Below are 25852 nucleotides of genomic sequence, written 5' to 3' on the forward strand. Positions count from 1 at the left end.
TCTGCATCTAAACCAAGGCGCTCTATAAAAACGGTTAACTAATAACGAGTGACCTTTACTGAGCACTTACTACGGTGCCAGGCAATCTTTGTGGCCTAATCCCATACTCTCAACAAGTTTTTAGAAGGGCATTCATATTCTTTTCATTTTACAAATGAAAGAAACTGAGGCCGAGATTAAGTTGCCCTAGCTAGGGAACTGTAGAGCCAGAACTTGAACACATGACCCCAGAAAGCAGAATTAGTGCCCTTTAACGTTACAGGGTTCTAAGGGAATTCCCTGGTGGTCCAATGGTTAGGGCTCTGCACTTTCACTGCCCGGTGCATGGGTTGGATCCCTGGTCAGGGAACTAAGATCCTTCAAGCCCCATGGGTCAGCCAAAATAAATAAATTTTAAAAAGATATATTACATCAGAATAATTATATTTAAAAAAAATTGTACGCCCCGCTCCGCAAATCTCAAGACCGGCAAAGGTCATGGGTGAGAACCTCCAAGACGGAAATCAATGGGGCCAGGGGTCAGCAGGAAATCGCTACAGAACTCTAAATCAGAGGTTTCTAAGATGTCATAGGAAGAAGAGTTACTAAACATAGTTCAATCACATCTCAGCTGGTGGGACCATAAGGTTACCAGGACATCTGGGCAAAACAAAAACAAAAACAAAAACGGAAATGCATAAAAAACTGCGGAGCCCCTAGGGGTCGGCCATGACGAGAGGGGAAAGTAGCGCATGTGCGGCATCCGGGTTCCTCGGCGCGTACTTACTGCCGACGTGGCAGAAGGAGTGGCCTTGGAGCGTGGGGGTGGAACTTCCGGGGGCGACGCGCCGGCCCCCTCGGAACCGGAAGTGGAGCCAGGGAGCCTTGACGTTAGGAACGAAGTCGAACCTGGATCTGGAGCCGGGTGAGGAGTGGCTTCGGGAGGTTGGTGGGTAGGAAAGCAGAGGAGAGGCCGGGGTATCACTGGCCAGATCGGGGTCCTGTCTGAGAAGGAAGGGAGGGGCCCGGGGGCGGGGGCCGGGGAGAGACCCTCACCTCATGCATCCACAATCCAGAATCAGTCCTAGACCCTCCCTTCTCTTCTCCCGGCCCAGATTCCGGCTCCCGCTTCCTGCCCTGAGCCTGTTGAAGGGCGCAAGACGCTCGATCTCCTACTTAGTGGAAGTCTCTCTCATCGCGGCCCGAGAAGCTGGCTTGGCTTCTCGGTCTTGATCCCCAGCGCTCCCAGCCTCCACAGCTCGACTACTTTCAGAGTTCTAGGAAGCTTGCCCCGCCTCCTGGGTTGTCACCCTCGACTGTCCACCCAGAGTGGAGTTGAAACTTGAGCCTGACTCCAAACTCTTGGGTGTGTTTGAGGGGATTATTTCCTCGAGAAGAAGCTCCTTTCCTACCATCCCCACCCCCACACTGACTTTAGGAAAATAAGAGGAGGAGGACATCCGTCAAGCTTAATGTAGTGACCTGTGTGAGGTTTAGGATTTGGAAGAACAGCTCCTGAGATGGCTTTGAATTTAAAGAGTTCTAGTCCAAGAGCAGCTCAGCTTTTCTGTAGTCAAGATGGCCCTACCTAGCAAAGGGAGAGGCCCATTGTTCCCTTGCAGTAGCTGTGAGCTCTTATGCTTCCTGGGTCCCTTCTGTCTATAGGAGAGTTGGAATGATCAGGCTATGAAGAGTAGATGTGATCAGATAGTCCTGTTCTTGGAAGGACCTTGGAAAGGCTCTCCAATTTATTCCTTTGTTGCTGGGCAAGATTGTAATAATTTTGGTGGTGGCCTAGATTCATTACAAGCATACAAGAGCAGAAAAAGGAGAGTTGGAGAAGTGCATTGGGATTTGGAATACTTAGTACTGGAATCCTTCTAGCAGAGGGGAATACAGTCCCCTCTGCTAGAAGGATAAGGTGAATGATCTTTTTCCATGAAATCTAACTTTGCCACTGATCTTTGAACTGTTTCCCTAGGTTATTGTGAGAAGTTTTTGTGCCAGGCCTGCACTCAGTTCTAATCTGATACCTTGCTAGAGTTTTGAGCTGTTCTTTACATTTAGTGATTTTAATAATTCAGTTCTAAGGTCCATACACTTTTTTGGTGGGAAGACTGGGGATGGTGTAGCACTTGATTTACTGCAGTTTAGCCAAAGAATGTCATTTTTCTAACCGGTTACTCTAAAATTTGTCTTTTGAGGGGGAGGGAATTTAGCCAATCTGTTTTAGACATGTAGTCTGGGTGATTAAAAATGACTAGCACACTAGAGGGTATTCAATTTTGTGGAATGAATGGATGCTAGAGTGAATGAATGGAAAGTGAGAGCATTGTTTCATTTACCTGTAATATCACAATAGTTTATCAGTGGCAGGACTTCTTGTATGACTAGACACTAGAAATCATACCACTGGGGAATGGAGGCTGCTGCTCCATTCCAATGGGCCTATCTGAGGTTGAAATTTATACCCTCTTGGCAGTGACAAAGCATAGGGTTCAGAGTAACAAAATCCTTACTTTGAGGAGGCAGTCTGTCTGCTGTCTGGGGAAGAAAATTACAAAGATCCTGTAGTAGTGTGAGAATGATTAGGCTGATCACTACCTGATAAGGTCAGTCCTTTTCCATTTCTACTTCCTACTGTGAATAGTGCTCTCTCTTTAGAAAACTGATTTTGACTAATTTCTCTCTTCTCTCTCATCTAATAGGTGAGACCAAGTCGGGGATGCTCTCATAATGAACGTTAACCAGTCAGCTCCACCTGTGCCGCCGTTTGGGCAGCCCCAGCCTGTCTACCTAGGGCATCATCAATCCAGCTATGGTGGGCAACCAGGGCCCACAACCGCCCCCACTTCCTATGGAGCCTACAATGGCCCAGTACCAGGCTATCAGCAAACCCCTCCCCCAGGTATGTTTCCAAGCTTCCTTTGAGCTGAGGAGGGGAATTAGTAGTCTTCAGGTTGGGTTGTATTGCCCTACCTAAGCTGCCTAAAAGGTTGTGGTGACTGGGATTGAGGAACATGAATCTGGCTCTTGGTCACTGAGAGTCCTGTGGGCAGTCTGCCCTTCCCTGTTTTTTTTTTCCCTTTTGGCCGCATCTCGCAGCTTGTAGGATCTTAACACCCTGACCAGGGATCGAAACCAGGCCCACAGCAGTGAAAGTGCCGAGTCCTAACCACTGGACTGCCAGGGAATTCCCACCTTTCCCTGTTTTTTTATAAGGCGACTGTGTCTCTGCCTTAAGACATCTAGTGGGAGCACATCTTCCAGGTTCAATGGCAGTTCACTTCCTGTGGGTGTCACCCTGTGCAGCCTCACCTGGCTGCATTGTTCACAGCTGGATGGAAGGGTTGTGGTCGCAGCTCGTCCAGAGCCTGTGACTAGGATTAATTATTTCTGTTGACCTAAAGTCTCTCTGAAATCACTTGTTTCTCATGTATATTGATAATGCCTCTCATCGGACTCATAGTTCTATCTATAAATGACTCTGGGACTTGGGGAACTAGTTCATGGATGAAAAGTGTGATGTTTGTGTGCCTGATTTTTGGTGCCTCTCATATCTTTCTGCTGATATCATTCCTTTTCCTTTGTTTGAGTTTCTTTGGCTTCTTAGATATTGTCTAATATCAGGGAAATAAGAGGAAACCAATCTGGTGCTGCCTTAGGATCAGTGTTTGGCTTTTACGTTACTTTTTCATGAAGAGCAGCTGGTAATCTACAGATTATATTATTCATAGGGGTTTTTTAGAAAATGGTTGACATTTGATCTTTGGTTAGGCTAGCTAAGGACTTAGGTATACCAAATGCTTTATGCTTTTTAAAACAGTAAATTCCATAAAGGGATATGGGAAAAAGAAGGCACCAAGGAGGCATAGGTAAGATTTGGGAAATGATTGAAGTTATGACCATTTTAATTATGACTTTGGAAAAAAAAATTGCGAAGTGGTGAGATTAGGTCTCAGGGCTTTGGAGAGCCTTACTCTGGGTTGGGACTTTGGCTGGACAGAGTCCACCTCTGATCTATCAAGTCCTGGCTTATCAAGATGGAGTTTGGCATTGCCCCAAGAGGAAGCTCTGTTATTGAGAGGAAAACGTATCTGGTTCTTTGATGGCTAGTGAGCAGGTTCAGATTAATCATATTCCTGTAGGCAGGTTCTATAGTGTCTAATCTCTACTGGGGGCAGAGCAAAAGAAAAACAAAAAAACAATAGTTTGAACAGGGGTCAGCAATATTTCCAAAGTGATATGCCAAGTAACTAATTGCTTTCTTCCTGCATCTCATGTGGGAAGGATGCTTGGGGGGAGTAGAAGTAGCTTTGATGGCAGCTCTGATGAGCAGAAAGGATGGAGTACAGCTTTTGTGATGACATAGTGACAGCAGTAATTGGAGGGCAGGTGACCTGTCCTGACTGAACAGTTGGGCAGGAACAAATTCTCCAACCCGTGGGAATACTTTCCTGAGCCATGTGCTATTGGGAGTGCCAACACTTAGAAATGGCTGAAAAGAAGATGCGTAGGATGAGTAGAATATATGAAGAAGAGGTTGGCAGAATAGTCTTCCTAATGTTTATTTATTTATTTTGGCTGCGCCGTGTCTTAGTTGCAGCATGCAGGATCTTCATTGTGGCATGTTTAGTTGTGGCATGCGGACTCTTAGTTGCGGCATGCATGTGGGATCTAGTTCCCCGAACAGGGATTAAACCCAGGCCCCCTGCACTGGGAGCACAGAGTCTTACACACTGGACCACCAGGGATGTCCTGAATAGTCTTTCTAAGAGGTGCCTTTCTTTACAACCTAGTTTAGAATGTTACTTGGTCACCTTCTGTGCCACCTTTCTCAAGTATGCTCTAAGTTTCTGAGTTCTGGAGTGGGATCCTTTCCTTTTTTAAAAAAAAATTATTTATTTATTTATTTATTTTTGGCTGTGTTGGGTCTTTGTTGCTGCACTCAGGCTTTCTCTAGTTGCGGTGAGCAGGGGCTACTCTTCATTGCAGTGCACGGTCTTCTCATTGCGGTGGCTTCTTTTGTTGCAGAGCACGGGCTCTAGGCGCACGGGTTTCAGTAGTTGTGGCTTGACGGCTCTAGAGCACAGGCTCAGTAGTTGTGGCTCACGGGCTTAGTTGCTCCACAGCATGTGGGATCATCCTGGATCAGGGCTCGAACCTGTGTCCCCTGCATTGGCAGGCGGATTCTTAACCACTGTGCCACCAGGGAAGCCCCAGATCTTTTCCTTAAAAGAGTTGACGTTTTGTCTAGGGTAAGAACGTTAGACTGTCCTGGATTGAGTGAGAGTGTATGGTGATCATAGGAAGGCCCTACATTTTTGTGGCTCTGGCTACAGCTTCACCTGTAGTATACCTGTCTAGGAGAGTAGAGGCTCTCTGGCTGGGCATCCATGTTCAGAATCTCCTGTAGCTGGAGTTGCATGTTGATGGTGTCCTTTTCATTACCAAGCTATGGTATTATGCTTGTGATATTGCAGTAAAGGTCTGAGCTTATTGGTCTGAGCTTATTGATTCTTGCTTTGCATTCCTTGCTCAGGGTGGAGGAGAAAGTTATTTCCCAATTGCTTAGTTTCTCTTCTTTACCCTCAGGTGTTTCAAGAGCCCCACCTTCTTCAGGGGCACCTCCAGCCTCGACAGCACAGGGCCCTTGTGGCCAGACTGCATATGGCCAGTTTGGACAAGGAGATGTACAGAATGGGCCAAGCTCCACTGTTCAGATGCAGAGGTACGTATTTGTTTTTTTTTTTAACATCTTTATTGGAGTATAATTGCTTTACAGTGGTGTGTTAGTTTCTGCTGTACAACAAAGTGAATCAGCTATACATATACATATATCCCCATTATCTCCTCCCTCTTGCCTCTCCCTCCCACCTTCCCTATCCCATCCCTCTAGGTGGTCACAAAGCACCGAGCTGATCTCCCTGTGCTATGCGGCTGCTTCCCACTAGCTATCTATTTTACATTTGGTAGTGTATATATGTCCATGCCACTCTCTCACTTCGTCCCAGCTTACCCTTCCTCCTCCTCGCCGTGTCCTCAAGTCCATTCAGAGGTACGTATTTGGCTCAACCTAAAATTGGTCTGATGAGACTGGAAGAATTAGGAATGTGTGAGGGCCTGTTTACTTTTCTTTTCTTTTTTTTTCCTTTGCTTTTCTCTTACATCCCTTTTCCTCTTCCCTTCATCTTTTTGTATTTTGTTCTCATTTTTGCAGGTTACAGGTGCTGCTGATGTCCACCCTATGGATTATTGACCCATCTAAGTACCTGGGTTTTTTTCATATTCTTTCTATTTTTGTGAACTTGGGTTTTTTCCTTGACTAGACATATCTATAATCATTGTTATGGTCCTTCTGAGCTTACCCTACGGGAAAAACAGGAGAAAAGAACCTCAGGATTATTTATGTCTCTTCTGACTTCCCCTTTTCCTTTAGATCAGGCACTTAGTAGGACTTATTGGTTAAGTTTGAGTGTGACCAGTTATGAAAGGAAAGATACTCAAAGGAAAACTACGTAAATGATGAAAACTTTGGTGGTGCATGACTCAGTAAACCCTTGTCTTTGCATGGAAGTCCATTAAAGGAGGGCAGTCATCTCTGTTGGAATGCTGTTTGTTTTTTGGTAAACAAAGAATAAAGTATAACTACGCATAGGTAGTGGTAGTGGAAGAGTCACTTAGTGACATTTTTATTAGGTGTCCAGAATACACATTTTTAACATTGAATGTAAGCCCAGAGAAAGAGGCTAGGAAACTCTCCCTAACCCTCTGTGTTGGAAAACTCTGAGAAGCAGTATAGGGAATTCATTAGTTCATTCATCCACTTAAAAATATTTATTTTGTACTACTATGTGTCAGATGTTGTTCTAGAGGTTGGAGATAAAGCATTATCAAACAGATCAAGTCTCTGCCCTCGTGAGCTTATAGTCTCATGGAGTACACAGAAGATAACAAGTAGTCAAATGTAAATAAGAAATTAAACAGGGCTTCCCTGGTGGCGCAGTGGTTGAGAGTCCGCCTGCCGATGCAGGGGACACGGGTTCGTGCCCTGATCCGGGAAGATCCCACATGCCGCAGAGCGGCTGGGCTCGTGAGCCATGGCCGCTGAGCCTGCATGTCCGGAGCCTGTGTTCTGCAACAGGAGAGGCTACAACAGTGAGAGGCCCGCGTACCGCAAAAAAAAAAAAAAAAGAAATAAAACAGAATAAGGATATTGAGAATGAGTAGTGAGGAGGTAGGAAGCTGTTTTAAATACATTGGTCAAGGAAAGCCTCTCTGAAGTGATGTTTGAAACCACAGTGAAATGATGAAGGGAGGTACCCAGAGATCTGGGGGATGAGTGTCTTAGATAGACGGAACAATGGTGCAAAGGCCCTGGTAGAGAAATTAATTTGGTTGATGTGAAGAAGAGCAAGAATGCCAGTGTGTCTAGAGCATAGTGGAGAGTGGAGGAGATAAAGTAGGTACATAGGCAGGAACCATATCATGTAATGCTTTCTAAGCCATAGTTAGAAGTTTAAATTTGATTTTAGTTGCAGTGGGAAGCCGTTGGAGAGTTTTAAGCTGGAGAGTAACATGTTCCCCATTTATTTGTTTGTTCGCTTATGTGATGGATCTTTTCATTGTAATGTAAAACACATATACAAAAAACATACAAAACAAAGGTATGGCTTGGTAAATTTTCATAAAGTGATTACAACCCAGATCAAGAAATAGAACTCTGCCACGCACCCCTAAAACCCCTTCCATGTGTTCCAGTTCAATCATCGCTCTCTCCCTCCCCCCATAGGTAACCATTATCCTAACTTTTTTGTTTTTGGCCATGCGGGATCCTGGTTCCCCAGCTAGGATTCGAACGCATGCCCCCTGCAGTGGAAGTGCGGAGCCCTAACTACTGGACCACCAGGGAATTCCCTTCCCTATCCTAACTTTTTTCTCTTTTTTTTTTTTGCGGTATGCAGGCCTCTCACTGTTGTGGCCTCTCCCGTTGCGGAGCACAGGCTCCGGACACGCAGGCTCAGCAGCCATAGCTCACGGGCTTAGCTGCTCCGCGGCATGTGGGATCTTCCCGGACTGGGGCACGAACCCGTGTCCCCTGCGTTGGCAGGCGGACTCTCAACCATTGCGCCACCAAGGAAGCCCTATCCTAACTTTTATAGTAGCCACTTTCTTGTGTTTTTTTAAAATAGTTTACATCCAAAGGTACATCCCTAGACACCACAGTTTAGTTTTACCTATTAAGAAAAAACAACTTGATGTGTCTTTTAAGTCCATAGGTTCCCTTTTTATCTCTTTCTTTTTCTTACTGTTTATCTGTTGAGGACTCAAAGCTAATTGACCTGAAGAGTTTCCCACAGCCTGGATTATCTGGGTTGTATATTCATGTTGCAGTTCAGTATTTTCCTTTTTCCTTTGTATTTCCTGCAAATTGGCAGCTGAATCCAAAGACTGGATCCAGATTTGATCCCTGTGGATAGGATGGAGCAAGATTTTGAAGGCACATAATATCTTTTTTTATATATAAATTTATTTATTTATTTTATTTATTTATTTTTAGCTGCATTGGGTCTTCATTGCTGTGCACGGGCCTTCTCTAGTTGCGGCGAGAGGGGGCTGCTCTTTGTTGCAGTGCACGGGCTTCTCACTGCGGTGGCTTCTCTTGTTGTGGAGCACGGGCTCAAGGTGCGCGGGCTTCAGTAGTTGTAGCTCACGGGCTCTAGAGCGCAAGCTCAGTAGTTTTGGCGCACAGGCTTAGTTGCTCCGTGGCATGTGGGATCTTCCCGGACCAGGGCTCGAACCCATGTCCCCTGCATTGGCAGGCAGATTCTTAACCACTGTGCCACCAAGGAAGCCTGGCACGTAGTATCTTTTTTTTTTTTTTGCGGTACGTGGGCCTCTCACTGTTGTGGCCTCTCCCGTTGCGGAGCACAGGCTCCGGATGCACAGGCTCAGCGGCCATGGCTCACAGGCCCAGCCGCTCCGCAGCATGTGGGATCTTCCTGGACCGGGGCACGAACCCGTGTCCCCTGCATTGGCAGGCGGACTCACAACCACTGCGCCACCAGGGAAGCCCCACACATAGTATCTTGATGTCTCTCTTTTTATGATGTTACTAGTTGTTGATTCATATGTATGTTAATTCACTGGGTTTACAAAATGGTGATACTCTAATTCTTTTGTTTTCCTCATTTATTTGTTTGAATACCATTTTAGACAGTTCTTGTCATCTGTTATTTGGTTACAGGTTGTGCAATTCATGTAGAATAAATGCTTGACTCTTTACCTTTATTTCCTAGTTTATAGGGAAATGAGTTGGTTCTCAGTTATGTACAAGGTGACCAACTCTTATTTTTAATATCATTATGAATTTATAGTTTTAAACATATTTGATGGGTTTCAAATTACTGCAACTATCATCATTATTGGAGTATAAAGTGTCCTGTCTTTGACCAATGTGAGCCTCTTCAAGTTGATTCCTGAGTCCTTTTGACATGACCCTAGTAATCTTTAGGTCTAATGAGATGTTTCAGGCTTATCTTGTACATTTATATTCTAGACCAGGAATTACCCATTTTTCCAAGAAATCCTTTATTTTTTTGGTGAGAAATGTTATTTTGTGACTATAACCTGGGCACTAGGAATGTTCATTGCTGCCTGATTGGTCACTTCCTAGGCCTCTTCAGTGGACGTAGCTAAGAAATACATACCTACATATATTAAAGTTATAATACCTCATTAGTTTAAATACGTACTTTCAGTTCAAATTCAAGACTACAGAACCTTTACTTAACCTCTTCATTATATCTGTATCTCTTTTCTTCCATACCAGGAGTCTTGATTCTCAAGACTGTGGGGATGATGGAATTTGAATATTGGAATATCCCACAATTTCTCATTTATTTTATCCCTTATTATACACAACAATCTCAGTATAACAATACTAATACTATCACAAATGTGATTAGTAAAAACATTACTTTTTAAAAATTTTGCTTGTGCTCTCCTCATTCTCTAATAATTAAAACAAATATATTTATTTTAAAAAAGAGGTCACTTCGCTGAATTCAAGAGTAGAAGTAGGGAATCCTATGAGGAGGTTATTGCCGGTAGTTCAGGTAAGGGATGATCTTGGCTTGGTTTAGGATGGTAGTGGTAGAGGTGGTAAGAAGCAGTCAGATTTGGGATATATTTTGAAGGTAGAGTCGGTAGGATTAGATGTGAGTTAAGAGAGAGAGAGGAATTCTGGATGTCTTTTAACCTGTTGACTTAAGCAATTTGGTAAATAGTGCTATTTACTGGGATGAAGAATATTTGAGAAGGAGCAGATTTGGGGGGTGAAATGAAGGGTTTTATTTTGTACATTATAGGTTTAAGAAAGCTACCAGCTACCAAGTAGAGATGCTGAATAGGCAGTTGTATATGGATCTGCAGCTAAGGAATAATGTCAGGACTGGAGATACAAATTTGGGAGTCTTCAGTATAGAGACATTATTTAAAGCCATGGGACTAAATGAAATCACTTAGAAAGTGAGCATTGTGAGTAAATAGTAGAGATGAGGACTGAACCTTGGAGCTTACTGACATGTAAAAGGCAGTCAGAGGGACTTCCCTGGTGGTGCAGTGGTTAAGAATCTGCCTGCCAATGCAGGGGACACAGGTTTGAGCCCTGGTCCCGGAAGATCCCACATGTCGCAGAGCATCTAAGGCCGTGTGCCACAACTACTGAGCCTGCGCTCTAGAACCTCCAAGCCACAACTACTGAGCCCAGGTGCTGCAACTACTGAAGCACGTGCTCCTAGAGTCCGTGCTCCGCAACAAAGAGAAGCCACTACAATGAGAAGCCTGCCATGAAGAGTAGCCCCTGCTCACCCACGTACAGCAACGAAGACCCAACGCAGCCAAAAAGAAATAAATGAATAAATAAATTTATTTTTTAAAAAAAAAGGCAGTCAGAGGAGGAGCTATCAAAACACAATGAAGGGGCTTCCCTGGTGGCGCAGTGGTTGAGAGCCCGCCTGCTGATGCAGGGGACGTGGGTTCGTGCCCCGGTCTGGGAGGATCCCACATGCCATGGAGCAGCTGGGCCTGTGAGCCATGGCTGCTGAGCCTGTGCGTCCGGAGCCTGTGCTCCGCGGCGGGAGAGGCCACAACAGTGAGAGACCCACGTACCGCAAAACAAACAAGCAAACAAAAACACAATGAGGGGCTTCCCTGGTGGTCCAGCGGTTAAGACTCCATGCTCCCAATGCAGGAGCCTGGGTTCGATCCCTGGTCAGGGAACTAAGAGCCCTCATGCTGCAACTAAAGATCCCATATGCCACAACTGAAGACCTGGCACAGCCAAATAAAACAAACAAACAAACACACACACTGAGAAAGAGCAGTAGTGAGGTAGGAGATTAGCCATGACAGAGTAGCATCCTGAAACTAGGTGAAGAGAGTATTTTAGGAAGTCAAGAGAATAATCAGCTGTGTCATTTGCTGCTGAAGGGTGAGATGTAGACGAAGAATTGACTGTTGGGTTTGGCAAGGTTCGACGTCATTGACAGTTGTAGTTTCAGTGGAGATATGAAGGCAGGTGAAAGAATTTCAGCTGGTAAGTAGATTAATATAACCTAAAACCCTTCTGCCACAAACATCTAGAAAGGGGAGAGGAAATAGAAACAATTCTTTTTTTTCAAATACATAATCAAGCTTAAAAGAAAGAAAGTGAAATCCTCAAGTGCCAGAGACAAAGTGGGAACTGAAAATCAGAGTGGTTTTCAGTTTTCAGTGGTTTTCAGTGGTTTTCAGAGTGGCTGCCTGTGGAGAAGGTAGAAATTATTATCTTGAGAACCTGCAGGCTTAAGTTTAAGGGCAGAGCAACTAAGCCTGTGCGCCACAACTACTGAGCCTGCGCTCTAGAGCCCACGAGCCACAACTACTGAAGCCTGTGCCTAGAACCCGTGCTCTGCAACAAGAGAAGCCACCGCAATGGGATGCCCGGGCACCGCAACGAAGCGTAGTCCCCGCTTGCTGCAACTAGAGAAAGCCCACACGCAGCAACGAAGACCCAACACAGCCAAAAATGAATAAATAAATTAATTAATCAATTTATTTAAAAAAAACACACAACAAGATACTCCTGTGTATCCATCAGATTGGCAAAATTAAAAAGTCTGACAGTACTAATTATTGCTGAGCATGTGGAGTATCAGGAACTCTCATCCACTGGTGGTCAGATGCAAATTAGTACAACTACTATGGGAAAATAACTTGGAATTATCTGTTAAAATTAAAGATATGCATATCATATAAACCAGTAATTTCACTCATAGCTATATGCCTTAGAAAAAACTCATGTGTATATAAACAAGTTGAATATATGATTGAATATAGCAACATTATTGATAATATCCAAAAATTGGAAAACCCCCAATATCTATCTGTAGTAAAATGCTTAAGTAAATCATGGCATATTTATTTAGTGGAATAATATTTAGTGATGAAAGAGAATGCTAAATGCAACAGCATAGATGAATTCATAAACATCGTTGAACAAAAGAAGCAAACTCAGAGTATGTACGATGTGATTCTGTTTACAAAAGTTTAAAAACCTGACATAGCTGAATTATATTGTTTTAAAGATACGGGAACAATTATCAAGAAGTTGGGAAAGTAGTTATCTTTGGGAGAAAGGAGAGGGCTGTGATGGAGGAGAGGCACACTGGGCCTTTGGTGTATTCTATTTCTTGAATTGCTTTTCGGTTACATGGGTTTTTGTATTATTCAGCAGTACGTATATGTTTTATGTATTTTTTTCTATTTATGTTATATTTCACAATTAAAAAGTAAAGTATTGATACATTGGACTAAGAATTGGGTCTGGGTTCTAGTTCTAGAATAGTCTGCTACTTATACCCTTAGTGTCTTAGTTTTCTATCTGCTCTGTTTCCCTCATTAATTTGCTGTGAGAATTAAATAAAGCACTTAGAGATGCTTTGTAAATTATAAAGCCATGTACGGATAAGGTGTTGGTTTATTGTTACTATGGTATGTGATAGAATACCACTGGGTAGTGGAGAGTATTATCCATGTTAATAGAGTAGTACCATGGAATATAATTATTTTGACAAGGATTTATGAGCATCTGCCATGGGGCTAACAGTATGTTTGTTGCTATGGAAGACAAAAAATGCAAAGCCCAACAAAGAGCTTAGGGAGGTAAGTTTCACTAGCATATTGCCCAGAAAATACTAGTTAAATGAACAAATGAAAAGTGTGAAACTGCAGAACTATTAGAAGCTGACCAAACATAATAAAGTTCTAGTTATTTAGTAGAGACAAAATAAGCAGGAAGGATAAATCAGAATTTCAGTTTAACAGGCTATCGTTGTGAAGAATTTGATTCATTCTTGAAATCCCAGAAAGAGCTTGTTATGTATAATAATCTATGTTATAGATTTCTGCAGTAACATTACTGTAAAACACTGTTGCAACTGCTAGTTGGTATACAATGATATTGGAATGATTTTGAATTTATATTTTAATATGCCATCTGATACCATGGGAGTATTCAAGACAGTTATCCAAGTAACGAGGCTTTGCTAGATAGACCCAGCTAGAAGGCTACCTGGTTTATGTCCTGTTTGTCTAGTCCTTAACTCTGGTAGAGTTAGCATCATCTTTCTGCTTAGCATAGAATGCCAGACTTAGCTGACCTGCTCTTCTAATCTTAAGGATATTTCTAACATCTTTCCCAGGATTAAGTGATACTTTGGTTTAAAAGTTAAACAATCAAACTGCATTTGTTTGAGCCCACATTATTAAGCTCCTGTTGTGTTAATGCTTCTGTGCACCTTCCCTTCGACTCCTTCAGTGCTTCAGATTACAGAACTGAGGTGGTTTGTCAACAAAGGATTAAGGCAGAGGAGGTGATAATCTAACTAGCAGAGTAAATAATACTCTGATCTGAGGGTGTTCAACCATGTTTTTGGAGTGAACCTAATGGAAAACAAGGTTTGCCATGAATAATCACAGTGTAGATCATGAGGAATGTAATTTATTCACAAATATATAAAAATGTGAAGCCATATAAGAGCCCAGATGAGAATAAGATGCTGTAAAACAATATAGTTTCCTATATGATGTGGAGCTCCTGCCAACTTTGAAGGGTATCTCAGCCCACTAGAAACCTCTGCCTTCCTTCTCTTCGCAGGCTCCCTGGGTATCAGCCATTTGGGTCAGCCATATTGGCCCCTGTGGTCAGCCAGCCAGCTGTGCTTCAGCCCTATGGCCCTCCCCCAACAAGTGCACAGGTGACGGCTCAGCTGGCCGGAATGCAGATCAGTGGTACTGTGGCCCCAGCCTCTCCACCTTCAGGGCTAGGCTATGGTGAGTAGCTGTGACCACAGGAATACTGTCCCCTTCTTTTTAGAAGCATCAGACTCTGGGGCTATACCTGAATCCCTTTTATTTCTTGTGCTTCTGAGCCCCAGCAGATGGGAGAAGTCATTCCTGCCCCTCATGTGGAAAGGAAAGTGATTTACTGAACAAGGAGGCAGAATGACTGGGGTTCTGACTCTACTTCTTCTACTTCTCAGGCCCACCAACATCGCTGGCCTCAGCCTCAGGAAGTTTCCCTAACTCTGGTCTGTATGGCTCCTATCCTCAGGGCCAAGCTCCTCCCCTTGGCCAGGCCCAGGGTCATCCTGGGACCCAGGCTCCCCAGCGATCTGTCCCACTACAGGCCTCCAGCTTCACACCCCCAGCTTCAGGGGGTCCTCGGATGCCTTCGATGACTGGTCCTCCCTTGCCTGGACAGAGTTTTGGGGGGCCCCCAGTGAGCCAGCCCAACCACGTGTCCTCACCTGCTCCTCAAGCTCTGCCCCCTGGCACCCAAATGACTGGGCCCCCAGGACCACCACTACCACCTATGCACTCCTCCCAGCAGCCAGGCTATCAGCTGCAACAAAATGGTGAGTTTTTCCCAAGGTCTACCTAGGAGCCAAAGGCTTTAGCAGTTCACGTGTTTTTGTTGTTGTTTTTATTTGCTTTTAGTATTGTTTGCTAAGTGGTGAACTAGATAGACAGCTTCAGGGTATTATTACTAGGATCTGGGGTTTATAAGATTTTTTTTTCTCTTAGTTCAGGTAGTGTGGGCTTTCTCTGAATGGTCACTACTGTACCTCTCAATTCTACATTTATAGGAGTCTAGTAATTTCCGTGAGGCCTTAAGAAGAGATAGAGAAGGAATAATTTGTTCATCAACCTTGTGTCCTTGTCACTTAGGTTGCTTTGGACCAACCCGGGGCCCTCAGTCCAATTATGGAAGTCCCTACCCAGGAGCAGCCACTTTTGGAAGTCAGCCTGGGCCTCCTCAACCATTGCCTCCTAAGCGCCTGGACCCTGATGCCATCCCGAGCCCTGTAAGTAGATACTTATGTGGTCCTGGGGAAGGTGCTTGTGGCTGCCAGATAAGTGAGTCAACCTAGAAGAGATGTTTGCCTAGGCTTTTCTGATTTTCCTTTTCGTTCATCATCTTGTAGGTGTAGAACCTAGATGTAATTTTTGACTCTTTAACTAGAACTTGAAGTCCCAGAAATCTTCTGGGGGCACTTTTACTTCATAGCTGGGCAGGAAAGGAAGGGAAACCAGGAGTGATCAGCAGTATCAGTAGAGCTCTGGGTTGAGTGCTGCATTCTGCCACTGCTGGACAGAGCACGGTAACCTCTGCTCTTCTGTGGAGTAGTGGGTGGGTCCAGGTCTTGTCCTCTTAGATCTAGTAGGATAGCAGTCTTCTTAACGGGTAGAGCTGGTGGAAATTCTCTGGTGTTAGGTGGTAAGAAAAGGAAAGCCTCTCTGGATTCTCTCTGCCCTTATTTGGACAGTGTTTTAGGAGGAAGCCTCCAATACTTTTGTTTGTTAGCCTGCTGCTGTGTGGATGGGGAATAGTGATCTACAATTTCAAGGGCGATGTGGGGAAGTTGCTTCTCCCAGGAAGAGGGTGAATCTCACCCTTAGAGCCATCAGAATACTCAGGCCTTCCTCATCATACACAGAATAGAGGCTGGTACTGTATTCCCAAGTGGAGGCCACTTTATAGTTCTGTCTGCAACATTTGCTATGTCAATTACCTCACCATGCTTAGCCATTGTCATATTCCATTCTGTTCTCTTCCCTCTTCCTTTGGGGAACTATCATGGTGAGGGACCCAGTTGGCAAAGGGGGACTCTAGAGGATTAAGCAGTCCCTCTTTCCTTCTCCCTCCTTTAGTAAGGAGAGTCTGGTTGGATGTGAGGCTTCTTTCAGCATAAGAATAGTTCTTACATGGGAGGCTTGGCCTTTTGGAGGGAACATCCCTCTTCTTCCTTCTTAAAATTTCTCCCATTCAGCCCCTCTGTATAACCCCTCTTGCCTCCTATTTGCCCCCTTCCTTATCTTTCTACATCATAGCCTGAGCCATTAAAGGCTCTTTTTTGGCCCAGAAACATTTGGAATTTCTGATCTGGGGGGGCCTGATTTCAGCAGTATGAGCTGGGCTCCATGGAGTTAGTATGAGCTAACTCCATGAGTTAGCTGTTCATGTCTAACTCATCAGGGCTGAGAGAAGTAACATCTGCTTCTTGTTCTTTTGTCTCCCTCCCTGTATTCCCCTGCTGCCTTTATTATTAAAACACTAAAAGCAACTCAATGAGCTGCCTCCTCAGCAGAAAACCAGACACAGAATAGACCCTGATGCCATTCCTAGTCCAGTAAGTGCAGGGGGTGGGTGTGTGTGTGTCATCCCTGTGTTAATGTCACCCATGCATGCCTGTGACCTCATCTTCACCTCATCCACCATGTCCATCCCTCCGCATCCTCTTCCCTTAGTCCTTCTAGACCCTTGCTTTTACAAGCTAGAAGGATGTGCATGCCTCGAGTCACCATATAATGAAGAAGTAGCAAGCTGTTAGCAGTGCCTTTAAGTATGGGATGGTAGAAGGTCAGGATCGAAGGGTGGGGTCAGATGGCATATTAAGCTTTGGTTTTAGTCCTGCTGGCTCCTCCAGGAGCCTGCATGTGACATAGGATGGAACAGGACAAAACTGAACAGTAGATCTTTCCCTTTTGGGTTTGATTTGTCTACTGCTTATTGTAGAGAAACATGTGGGTAGGTGGCTACTAATGTACAAATTTGGGAAGCTCATTTCTTACGGGGAGGGGTCAGCTGGTTTGGGAAAGTGTGGGCCACTTTCTCATCTGGAGAGTCTGTTTGACTCTGATATATTTCTAAGCTTCAACTCTTTCTCCTATGGGATACAGAGTCTTCTTCTCCCTTTACTTTTTCTGGTTTTACCAAACCCATCTTGAAGTAACTGACCAAAGGTTATCAGCCTGCATGAAGGTCTGATCACCAGCTTTGCAAAATCTTTTTTTTTCCTTTGCTGGGTCTGTCAAAATGTGGGGGACTGAGGATTGGGCTATAATATCCTCTTCTTCCATATTTACACACTGATGCTTACCTGAAAATAAGGCAGCATCTGCTTCCTCACCTTACCTGATCATTTCCTGCTGTGTAATCCTCTCCTCACCCTGTCCCTTCTACTTTCATTGAGTGTAGAGTCATTCCAGGTAGATTTCATTTTTACATGTTTACCGTTGTCTGTTCCCCTGCTCTGATTCAGAATGTGTCTTGGGAAGAGAAGGGGAGGCAGAGGCTTGATGGGGGAGGGAAGTGGAATCTGATCACGTTTGAAGGCTTGTGATAAGAGCTGGAGCTTTCCTGGAGTAGGTATTATAACAGGGTGATCACCATTTATTGGGATCAGGGCGATTCATAAAGAAGCCCTTTCTCAATGTTGCCTGTCCAGCATGTTGCTGCTGACTGTGGAGTGGAAGATTGGCATTACAGCATTTTATATGATCTCCTAAAGGAGAGCAGGCCTGGTGCATGAGGCGTGTTCCTTGGCAAATTATTAGTTTCTGTGCTGCAGCTCCAGTGTTTCTTTCTCCTGGCTCTCTGCGACCTGCTACTCCCTTTTCATCTGTCACTTCATTCATTTCACCTCTTCCCTACAGATTCAGGTTATTGAGGATGACAGGAACAACCGGGGTTCAGAGCCATTTGTTACTGGAGTGCGGGGCCAGGTGCCACCCTTAGTCACCACCAACTTCCTCGTGAAAGACCAAGGTGAGAAGGGCATTAATTACTCCCTGCAGGGACTTTTTCTCCAGCATTATCAGCTTATGGATGGGGCTTTGTCAGTCTTTAATCAGAGACCAGTCCCTCATTGGTCTCTAGGGGGAAAAAGCCACCATCAGCTCTAGCATTTGTTGGGATGATGGGGTGGATTGGCAATGGAGAGCCAGTGTCTGGAGTGATTCTGTGATCTGACTCAGCTTTTCTACCTCCGCTTCAGGGAATGCAAGTCCCCGATACATCCGATGCACATCCTATAATATCCCTTGCACATCTGACATGGCTAAGCAGGCTCAGGTGCCCCTAGCAGCTGTCATCAAGCCGCTGGCAAGGCTGCCCCCAGAAGAGGTGAGTCAGGGAAGGGACTAGAGTATAATGAAAGGGAGGAAGGGAGGGGGATTGGGGAGTGAGACTTCTTCCTACATGTGATTCTGGCAGTCACAATGGAAGAAGTCTTGGTTGGGTGGGAGGGGTGAATATCTTCAATAGCTTTCTATCACAGGGCCCATGCCTGAAGGGGTGGTAGGGATGAGAGTAAAAGCCCAAGAAATTGCTGGATGGGAGCAGAGTCCACAGGGGAAACACATTATGGAAAGAGTCAAGGCCAACTTGTAGGGGAGAAGACAGCTGGTTGCAGGAACGTCTCATAGCATGGTCATCTCCAGATGATTAGAAGCACATCATTCTGTTTTTTCTTGTATGCTGTCCTGTCATCCCAGGTAAGTCGAGATGTTAGGACAGCATATTAAGGAAAAAGGTAGATTAAGATCCAGTAGTCCTTCTTACCTGGTTTGGGCCATGATCTGTCACCCCAATCCCTGGAATCAGCATTGAAAGAGAGAGAGCTTGGCAGCTGCTCTGCCAGGCCTTGGTAGGATACCCTCATATTCATGCCTAGCTTAATGAACTTGGGGTGGATTTCTCTGTAACTGGATACTCACGGCTCACTTTACATCCTGTTTCTCTGTCTTGTTCTGTGTTTTTCTCTTTCTTTTTTCCTGGGTCTCAGTGGGGATGGTTGGACACTTGGCTGCTGGTCTCTTATCTGTAGGGTGACATCTGCCTGGGCGTCAGTAGGCTCACAGAAATCCAGGGATTGGAGAGGACAAATGTCATAGATACTTTGTTGGGAAAGGAGGTAGGAGTCAAGATCCTAGAGCAGGAGTGAAGGGGATTGAAGATTGGGCCAGAAATGAGAATCCTGGGTAATCTCTGGTTTTCTCCTCATACATCCATGTCAGCCCCTGGCTTGTTTGGGCCAGTTCCACAGTTGCTCTTCTCTTTCCAGAAGAAGTGAAATTCTAGAGATGAGGAGTAAGGAGAGGGGACTATAGAATTTAGACTCTTAGGGACATTCCTTAGAGACATTTGACATTTGTCCTTGTTCCCCTTCTCTCTGCTCCCTCCCCAGGCAGACTATCTGAGCCATGCCCTTCTCCCTCCAGGTTGTTCCTCCTCATCTGTTGCCACATATAGCTCCCTGCTGTAGCTTCCCTCTATGTCTGAGCCCCTCCCCTTTGCTCTTTAGGCTTCACCGTATGTTGTCGACCACGGGGAATCTGGCCCTTTGCGCTGCAATCGCTGCAAAGCATACATGTGCCCTTTCATGCAGTTCGTTGAGGGAGGGAGGCGCTTCCAGTGCTGCTTTTGCAGCTGTATCAACGATGGTATGTTCACAGAGGCTGGGGTTGGGGGGGATCTGGATTGCATCTTCATTGTTCTCTTTCTAGTTAGATAGATGAGGGTCCGTTGGTTCAGGAGTTGGGGAAATAAGGCGCCTGTGGGGATGTGGGGCAATAGAGTGAGCTCAGCCAGGACCCAACTAAGATTGAGCGTGGACCTTTGAGTAACACTCTGCCCTACTCCCCACAGTTCCCCCCCAGTATTTTCAACATCTGGATCATACCGGCAAACGTGTGGATGCTTATGACCGTCCTGAGCTGTCCCTGGGTTCTTATGAATTCTTGGCCACTGTAGATTACTGCAAGGTGAGGGAAGGTAGCGTGGGGAGCAGCAGTGGGTGGACAATGAGACAGCTAAGACTTGCTGTGGTCATTTCCCTCACCCCGTCATTGTCCCCTTTGGTGTTGACTTCTCTCTAGTCAACTGACCTGCTTACTAATACCCCTCTCCCACCCCCGCCACCATTTCCTTCCTTTGCAGAACAATAAGTTCCCCAGCCCTCCTGCCTTCATCTTCATGATTGACGTCTCCTACAATGCCATCAGGAGTGGTCTTGTTAGGCTCCTCTGTGAGGAGCTCAAGTCATTGTTAGACTTCCTGCCTAGGTGAGAGTTAGGAGCCGAGGTGCTTCCTTTGGATAATGATGCCTGGGGAGGGGGCTTAGGGGTGGGTGGCTGGGTTAACTCAGCACATCGTGGATCCTGATGTCATGAAGTTGGGTGGTGGAGAAGTTGGCAACCGTGGGTAACAATGTCACCTTCTACAGGGAGGGCGGGGCAGAAGAGTCAGCAATCCGCGTTGGCTTTGTCACCTATAATAAGGTGCTCCACTTCTACAATGTGAAGAGCTCATTGGCCCAGCCACAAATGATGGTTGTATCTGATGTGGGTGACATGTTTGTGCCACTGCTGGATGGCTTCCTGGTCAATGTCAATGAGTCTCAAGCAGTCATCACCAGGTAGGAGTTAGACTGTGGGGGTAAAGCAGGGGTGGGGTGGATACAACCACAGAAGGCCAGAGAGTTGAGCAGAGCGTTCAGCAGATGTACAGAGGCTGTGCCTCAGGAGTTCTCAGAGTCTGGGGGCCAGATGACTCTTCAGGGAATTGAGGGATTTGAAATTTGGATAGCAATTTTGATTGCCTCCTATCACCTATCTCTTCAGCTTATTGGATCAGATTCCAGAAATGTTTGCAGACACAAGGGAGACAGAGACAGTATTTGCCCCAGTTATCCAGGCTGGGATGGAGGCTCTGAAGGTAAGGCTCGAGTCCCTGGCAGCCACCTCTGCAACACTGTCTTCTGACCATCTTACCCCCTAGGATACAACCCCTGTATCTTCAGTGATTGATGGCTGTGCAGTGAGTCAGCTTGTCTGACATAGTTGGCACTGAGTAAATGACGAGGGAAGGGATGAATGAATAATGGATGAATAAAGGAAAGAATGGACAAGTAGATCTCTCTTCTTTTCTAGGCTGCTGAGTGTGCAGGGAAGCTCTTTCTGTTCCACACCTCCCTGCCCATTGCAGAGGCCCCAGGGAAACTGAAGAACAGAGACGACAGGAAGTTGATCAACACAGACAAGGAGAAGGTGTGGGATTGGGAGCTGCGGGGAGGACTTTCTATTACAGAGGAACATGCTGTCTATTCACAATGCAGTACTCTTAACTTTCTTGAGGGAGACTGGGACTGGATCCTCTGCCCTTTCACATGTCACATCCGTGACTGCCAACCTTCTCCACTGCTCCCACACCTCTACCCCATCCCAAAGCCCTTGGTAGACTTTTTTTTTTTTTTAAGAGACTGTTCTGTTACTATTGCAAACTGAGAGGTACATCTGAAGTCTTACATGTCCTTGAACATCCCATATTACATATACAGCATATACAGTTCTCAGGCAGGGTGGAACTGGGATCTTTGAACATTTTTTTCCTGTTCTTCCCCAGACTCTGTTCCAGCCTCAGACAGGTGCCTATCAGACCCTGGCCAAAGAGTGTGTGGCCCAAGGCTGCTGCGTAGACCTCTTCCTCTTCCCTAACCAGTATGTGGATGTGGCCACGCTCTCTGTTGTACCCCAGCTCACTGGTGGCTCTGTCTATAAATACGCTTGCTTTCAGGTACGGCATGGGACTCTGGGTGGCAGGTGGAAGCAGGACTGGGAATGCCTGCCTGCATGTGGAGTGGCCCCTTAGCTGCTGACTCATTAATAGGAATAGCGTTGGAGGAGAAGACTGCACAGTGTACAGAAGAGAGTGTGGCAGTCAGGAGCACGGGGCTTGGAATCAGTCCCGGGTTGATATTCTGGCCCTACTATTTACCAGCTGTGTGACCTAGGATAAATTACTTAATTATTCTCTCCTTTGTTTCTTCATCTACAAAATGGGATTTTTATAGTTATTAATTAGGATTTATCATCAGGATTAAGTAATTATATGTAAGGCACTTAATGGGATACCTGGCATGTAATATGTAATAAGTGCTTAAAAGCTATCATTATCATCAACATCATTATCTTCACTGTTACTGTCATTATGATTCTGCAGGCTTGTAGAGTGGAGGGGGTGCAGGGAGATTGTTTATATGTAGTCAGTGATGTGACTCTGAGCCTGGGGGGATGCAGGTGGAAAATGACCAGGAACGGTTCCTGAGTGACCTGCGTCGGGATGTACAGAAGGTCGTTGGCTTTGATGCTGTGATGCGGGTCCGGACAAGCACTGGTCAGTCCTAGTTGGAGAAGAGCAGGTGGGGGGGCTCAGTCTGGAGGGAGGCACCTGTCATACCTTTAGCCCTGTCCATGTGGCCTCAGGTATCCGTGCTGTAGATTTCTTTGGGGCTTTCTACATGAACAACACAACAGATGTGGAGCTGGCTGGGCTGGATGGGGACAAGACGGTGACTGTGGAGTTCAAGCATGACGATCGGCTCAATGAAGAGAATGGAGCCCTCCTGCAGGTAGGGGACAGGAGGCAGGGGTTGGGGAAGAAGTGTCCGCGGTCATATCACTGGATATAAACAGGCTGTAGGGAAGGGGGTGAGGGATGGGTAGAGAAGACTAGAAGAGGCTGGAGAAGGGATGGCTCATGTCTGTCTTCTAGTTTAAGAATATAGCAGAGGCAGTTTTCCAAGGGCTATGCTGAGGGAGGGGTGTGAATTCCCCCTTTCTCCCTTCCCCTAGTGTGCCCTGCTCTACACCAGCTGTGCAGGGCAGCGACGGCTCCGCATCCACAACCTGGCCCTCAACTGCTGCACTCAGCTGGCTGATCTGTATCGAAACTGTGAGACTGACACGCTCATCAACTACATGGCCAAGTTTGGTGAGGGCAGAGGCAGGGCAGGGTGGGATTGGGGCTAAGAGAAAGGTCCAGGATGGTCAACAATTCAGCATTCCTGAGTGGGTGTGATGGTGGGAAGGCGCATGTGATGGAGTGGCTGACCATTGACTGTGCTGTCTCCCTTTCCCATCCAGCATACCGGGGGGTCCTGAGCAGCCCTGTGAAGACTGTTCGTGACACTCTTATCACTCAGTGTGCCCAAATCTTGGCCTGTTACAGAAAGAACTGTGCCAGCCCTTCCTCTGCAGGACAGGTAGGGCAAGCATATTGGTGGAGGAGTTGTTGGGATACATTTTTGCATTGGGAGGGATTTCTCATGATTATTGACTTTGTTTTGATAACCCCCTTAGTTGATCCTTCCTGAGTGCATGAAGCTACTCCCAGTTTACCTGAACTGTGTATTGAAGAGTGATGTCCTGCAGCCTGGAGCTGAAGTCACTACTGATGACCGGGCCTACGTCCGACAGCTGGTTACCTCCATGGATGTGGCTGAGACCAATGTCTTCTTCTATCCTCGGCTCCTACCGTTGGTGCGACTGAGTGCTGGAGTGTGAGACATTGTAGTGAGAAAGGGACATCATAGGAGGACGAAGGGAAGGATTAATATTATCTGTGTCTGACACTCATGAATTTTTTACCTATCTTATCTGATGTAATATTTTCATACTGAGAGTTACTCAGGTGCTTAGCTTTCTGAAATTTCGTGTGTATGGGGGTGGAGGATGGGGGTGTGGGTGGGCAAACGAGTCTTATGGTCCTTGGTAACCGTTTGCCCCCTTCCTTTTGTCTAGACAAAGTCTCCCATTGAGAATACCACTGAACCACCAGCAGTTCGAGCATCTGAAGAGCGTCTAAGCAACGGGGATATATATTTGCTGGAGAATGGGCTCAACCTCTTCCTCTGGGTGGGAGCAAGTGTCCAACAGGGTGTTGTCCAGAGCCTCTTCGGTGTCTCCTCCTTCAGTCAGATCACCAGTGGCTTGGTGAGGGCAGGGAGTCAAGGAGAATGTGGGTGTGGAAGTAGACTCTGTGATATGAGTTAGGAGCCAAGAAAAGTGTGTTCATTCCCTTAAATAGCAGGGTACACTTAGAGAGGGAGGGTGCTGTCATTCTTCACAGGCTTCCATATTTCAGATAATGCATAAATCTGTGCTGTCCCATCTTCACTTCTGGATTCAGCATACCTTACCATAAGGATAAATGAATTTTGTGTTCCAGAGTGTTCTGCCAGTTCTGGATAATCTACTGTCCAAGAAGGTGCAAGGCCTCATTGACAGTTTGAGGGCACAGAGATCACGGTACATGAAGGTAACACTGATCCGGACCTGGATTTCTTACCTTGTCAAGTCCTCACTGGGAAGGGGGATGGGGAGTAAGTGACTAGATAATGGGATTTTAGGGCATGTTTAATTCCCTTTAGCCCTGCCTCATGACCCTGTGTTCTGGCCATAGCTTATTGTGGTGAAACAAGAGGACAAGCTGGAGACACTGTTCAAACACTTCCTGGTGGAAGACAAGAGCCTGAGCGGCGGAGCATCCTATGTGGACTTTCTCTGTCATATGCACAAGGAGATTCGGCAGCTACTGAGCTAGAGCATGTGGTAAACAGCATAGGGTCCAGGCCAGCTTCCAGAAAGTACCCCAGGACAGCAGAGAAATTGGGACAGTTCCATATATTATAAGTCATATAAGCTGACCTCAGTCTCTTTGGGGGGAGGGGGAGGTATAAGGAGACACCTTCTTTCTGGGCTCAAGTATCCTACCACTCTGTCATGTCCTGCTGTTGGAAGGTGCCCCTGTCCCCTCACTTTACCATTTTCCTGCTAATCCTGTCGTAATGAATGTAGTTTCTCAGTTCACTGTATATGATTTGGTGTTGGGGGATTTGGAGCCACCCAGACCCTGATAATATTATGTGTCCCTTTGGACCAGCCTCCAAGAAGAGAAGGGCAGACAGGAAGGAGTGAGGATCCCAGGGTATTACAGGGGGAGGGGCTGCGAAGTCAGCTCATTGTCATCAACAACTTCCTATATTAGGGATAAACATACTTACAGGTGCACAAGAGCTGGGGTATAGACCATAGATGGTAGAAAAGTGGTCAGTCTTCTTGGGCCTGGAAGTCAACAGCCAACTCAGAGTGACTGAGGGTGGTTGATTAGCTTTCTTGCTCTGCTTCCACTGATCTTTCTCTCTCCTGAAATGATTGGTGATCACTTGGTGAATAGAGGCACGTAATCAGAAATGAATGAGCCTGGGAACAGAGTTGCAAAGTATATTAAGACCTGGTAGCGGTATCAGCCTCCTTTCCAGCTGGAGAGGCCCCAACACTGGATGGTTCTGTAGGGAGCCTGGCCATCGACTTGCAATACCTCACAGAGCCAGCCCGCATCCCACTCTGAGCTCCCGCTGGAAGCACTGCTCTCCAAGCTGGAGGTTGTTGGGGAGAGAGGCAGAGGTGTCTAGTCTCTCCTGCTAGGACACCACTCAGGCTTTCGTACCGACAGAGTGGCTGACAGTTATCTTCCAACCCCACCTAGCTGGGGCAGGACAAGGGCTAGGCTTGATGGTGGCCAGGCTTGCCTGCTCCCAGCCCGGGACGCCCCTGCTCTGGACCTCTCATTTCTCTTCGTTGGTTTATTTTTCAATGCATCTTTAATTTGTAAAGAAATAAAATAAATTAAGATGTAACCAGCAGC

The 25852-nt window shown here is 45.9% G+C and overlaps 1 protein-coding gene across 2 annotated transcripts; it reads left to right on the plus strand.

Moving 5' to 3' along the window:
• Nucleotides 1-824: 824 nt before the first annotated feature.
• SEC24C (SEC24 homolog C, COPII coat complex component) lies at nt 825-25842 on the plus strand. Of its 2 annotated transcripts, XM_082673600.1 has the most exons (24): nt 825-904; nt 2688-2887; nt 5575-5710; nt 14180-14355; nt 14565-14939; nt 15253-15389; nt 16647-16715; nt 18022-18133; nt 18363-18490; nt 19671-19809; nt 20015-20130; nt 20306-20430; nt 20592-20783; nt 20989-21082; nt 21298-21414; nt 21770-21940; nt 22444-22540; nt 22630-22775; nt 22999-23137; nt 23290-23408; nt 23506-23685; nt 23947-24138; nt 24374-24463; nt 24608-25842. In XM_082673600.1, the coding sequence occupies exons 2-24, from the start codon at nt 2716-2718 to the stop codon at nt 24746-24748; spliced, it is 3363 nt and encodes a 1120-aa protein (XP_082529726.1). In that variant the 5' UTR covers nt 825-904; nt 2688-2715; the 3' UTR covers nt 24749-25842. The 2 variants fall into 2 exon arrangements, with proteins under 2 accessions (XP_082529726.1, XP_082529727.1); XM_082673601.1 differs by lacking the exon at nt 16647-16715.
• The last annotated feature ends 10 nt before the right edge of the window (nt 25843-25852 follow it).

The sequence above is a fragment of the Grampus griseus genome (assembly GCF_964374135.1).
Source record: "Grampus griseus genome assembly, chromosome: 16".
Taxonomy (NCBI): domain Eukaryota; kingdom Metazoa; phylum Chordata; class Mammalia; order Artiodactyla; family Delphinidae; genus Grampus; species Grampus griseus.

Bases quoted from the DNA above. Each gene is read 5' to 3' on its own strand.
- SEC24C (XM_082673600.1), top strand. From the start codon at position 2,716: ATGAACGTTAACCAGTCAGCTCCACCTGTGCCGCCGTTTGGGCAGCCC. The intron at 15,390-16,646 runs GTAAGTAGATAC...AAACACTAAAAG, and splicing joins CTGATGCCATCCCGAGCCCT to CAACTCAATGAGCTGCCTCC. The intron at 18,134-18,362 runs GTGAGAAGGGCA...CCTCCGCTTCAG, and splicing joins CTTCCTCGTGAAAGACCAAG to GGAATGCAAGTCCCCGATAC.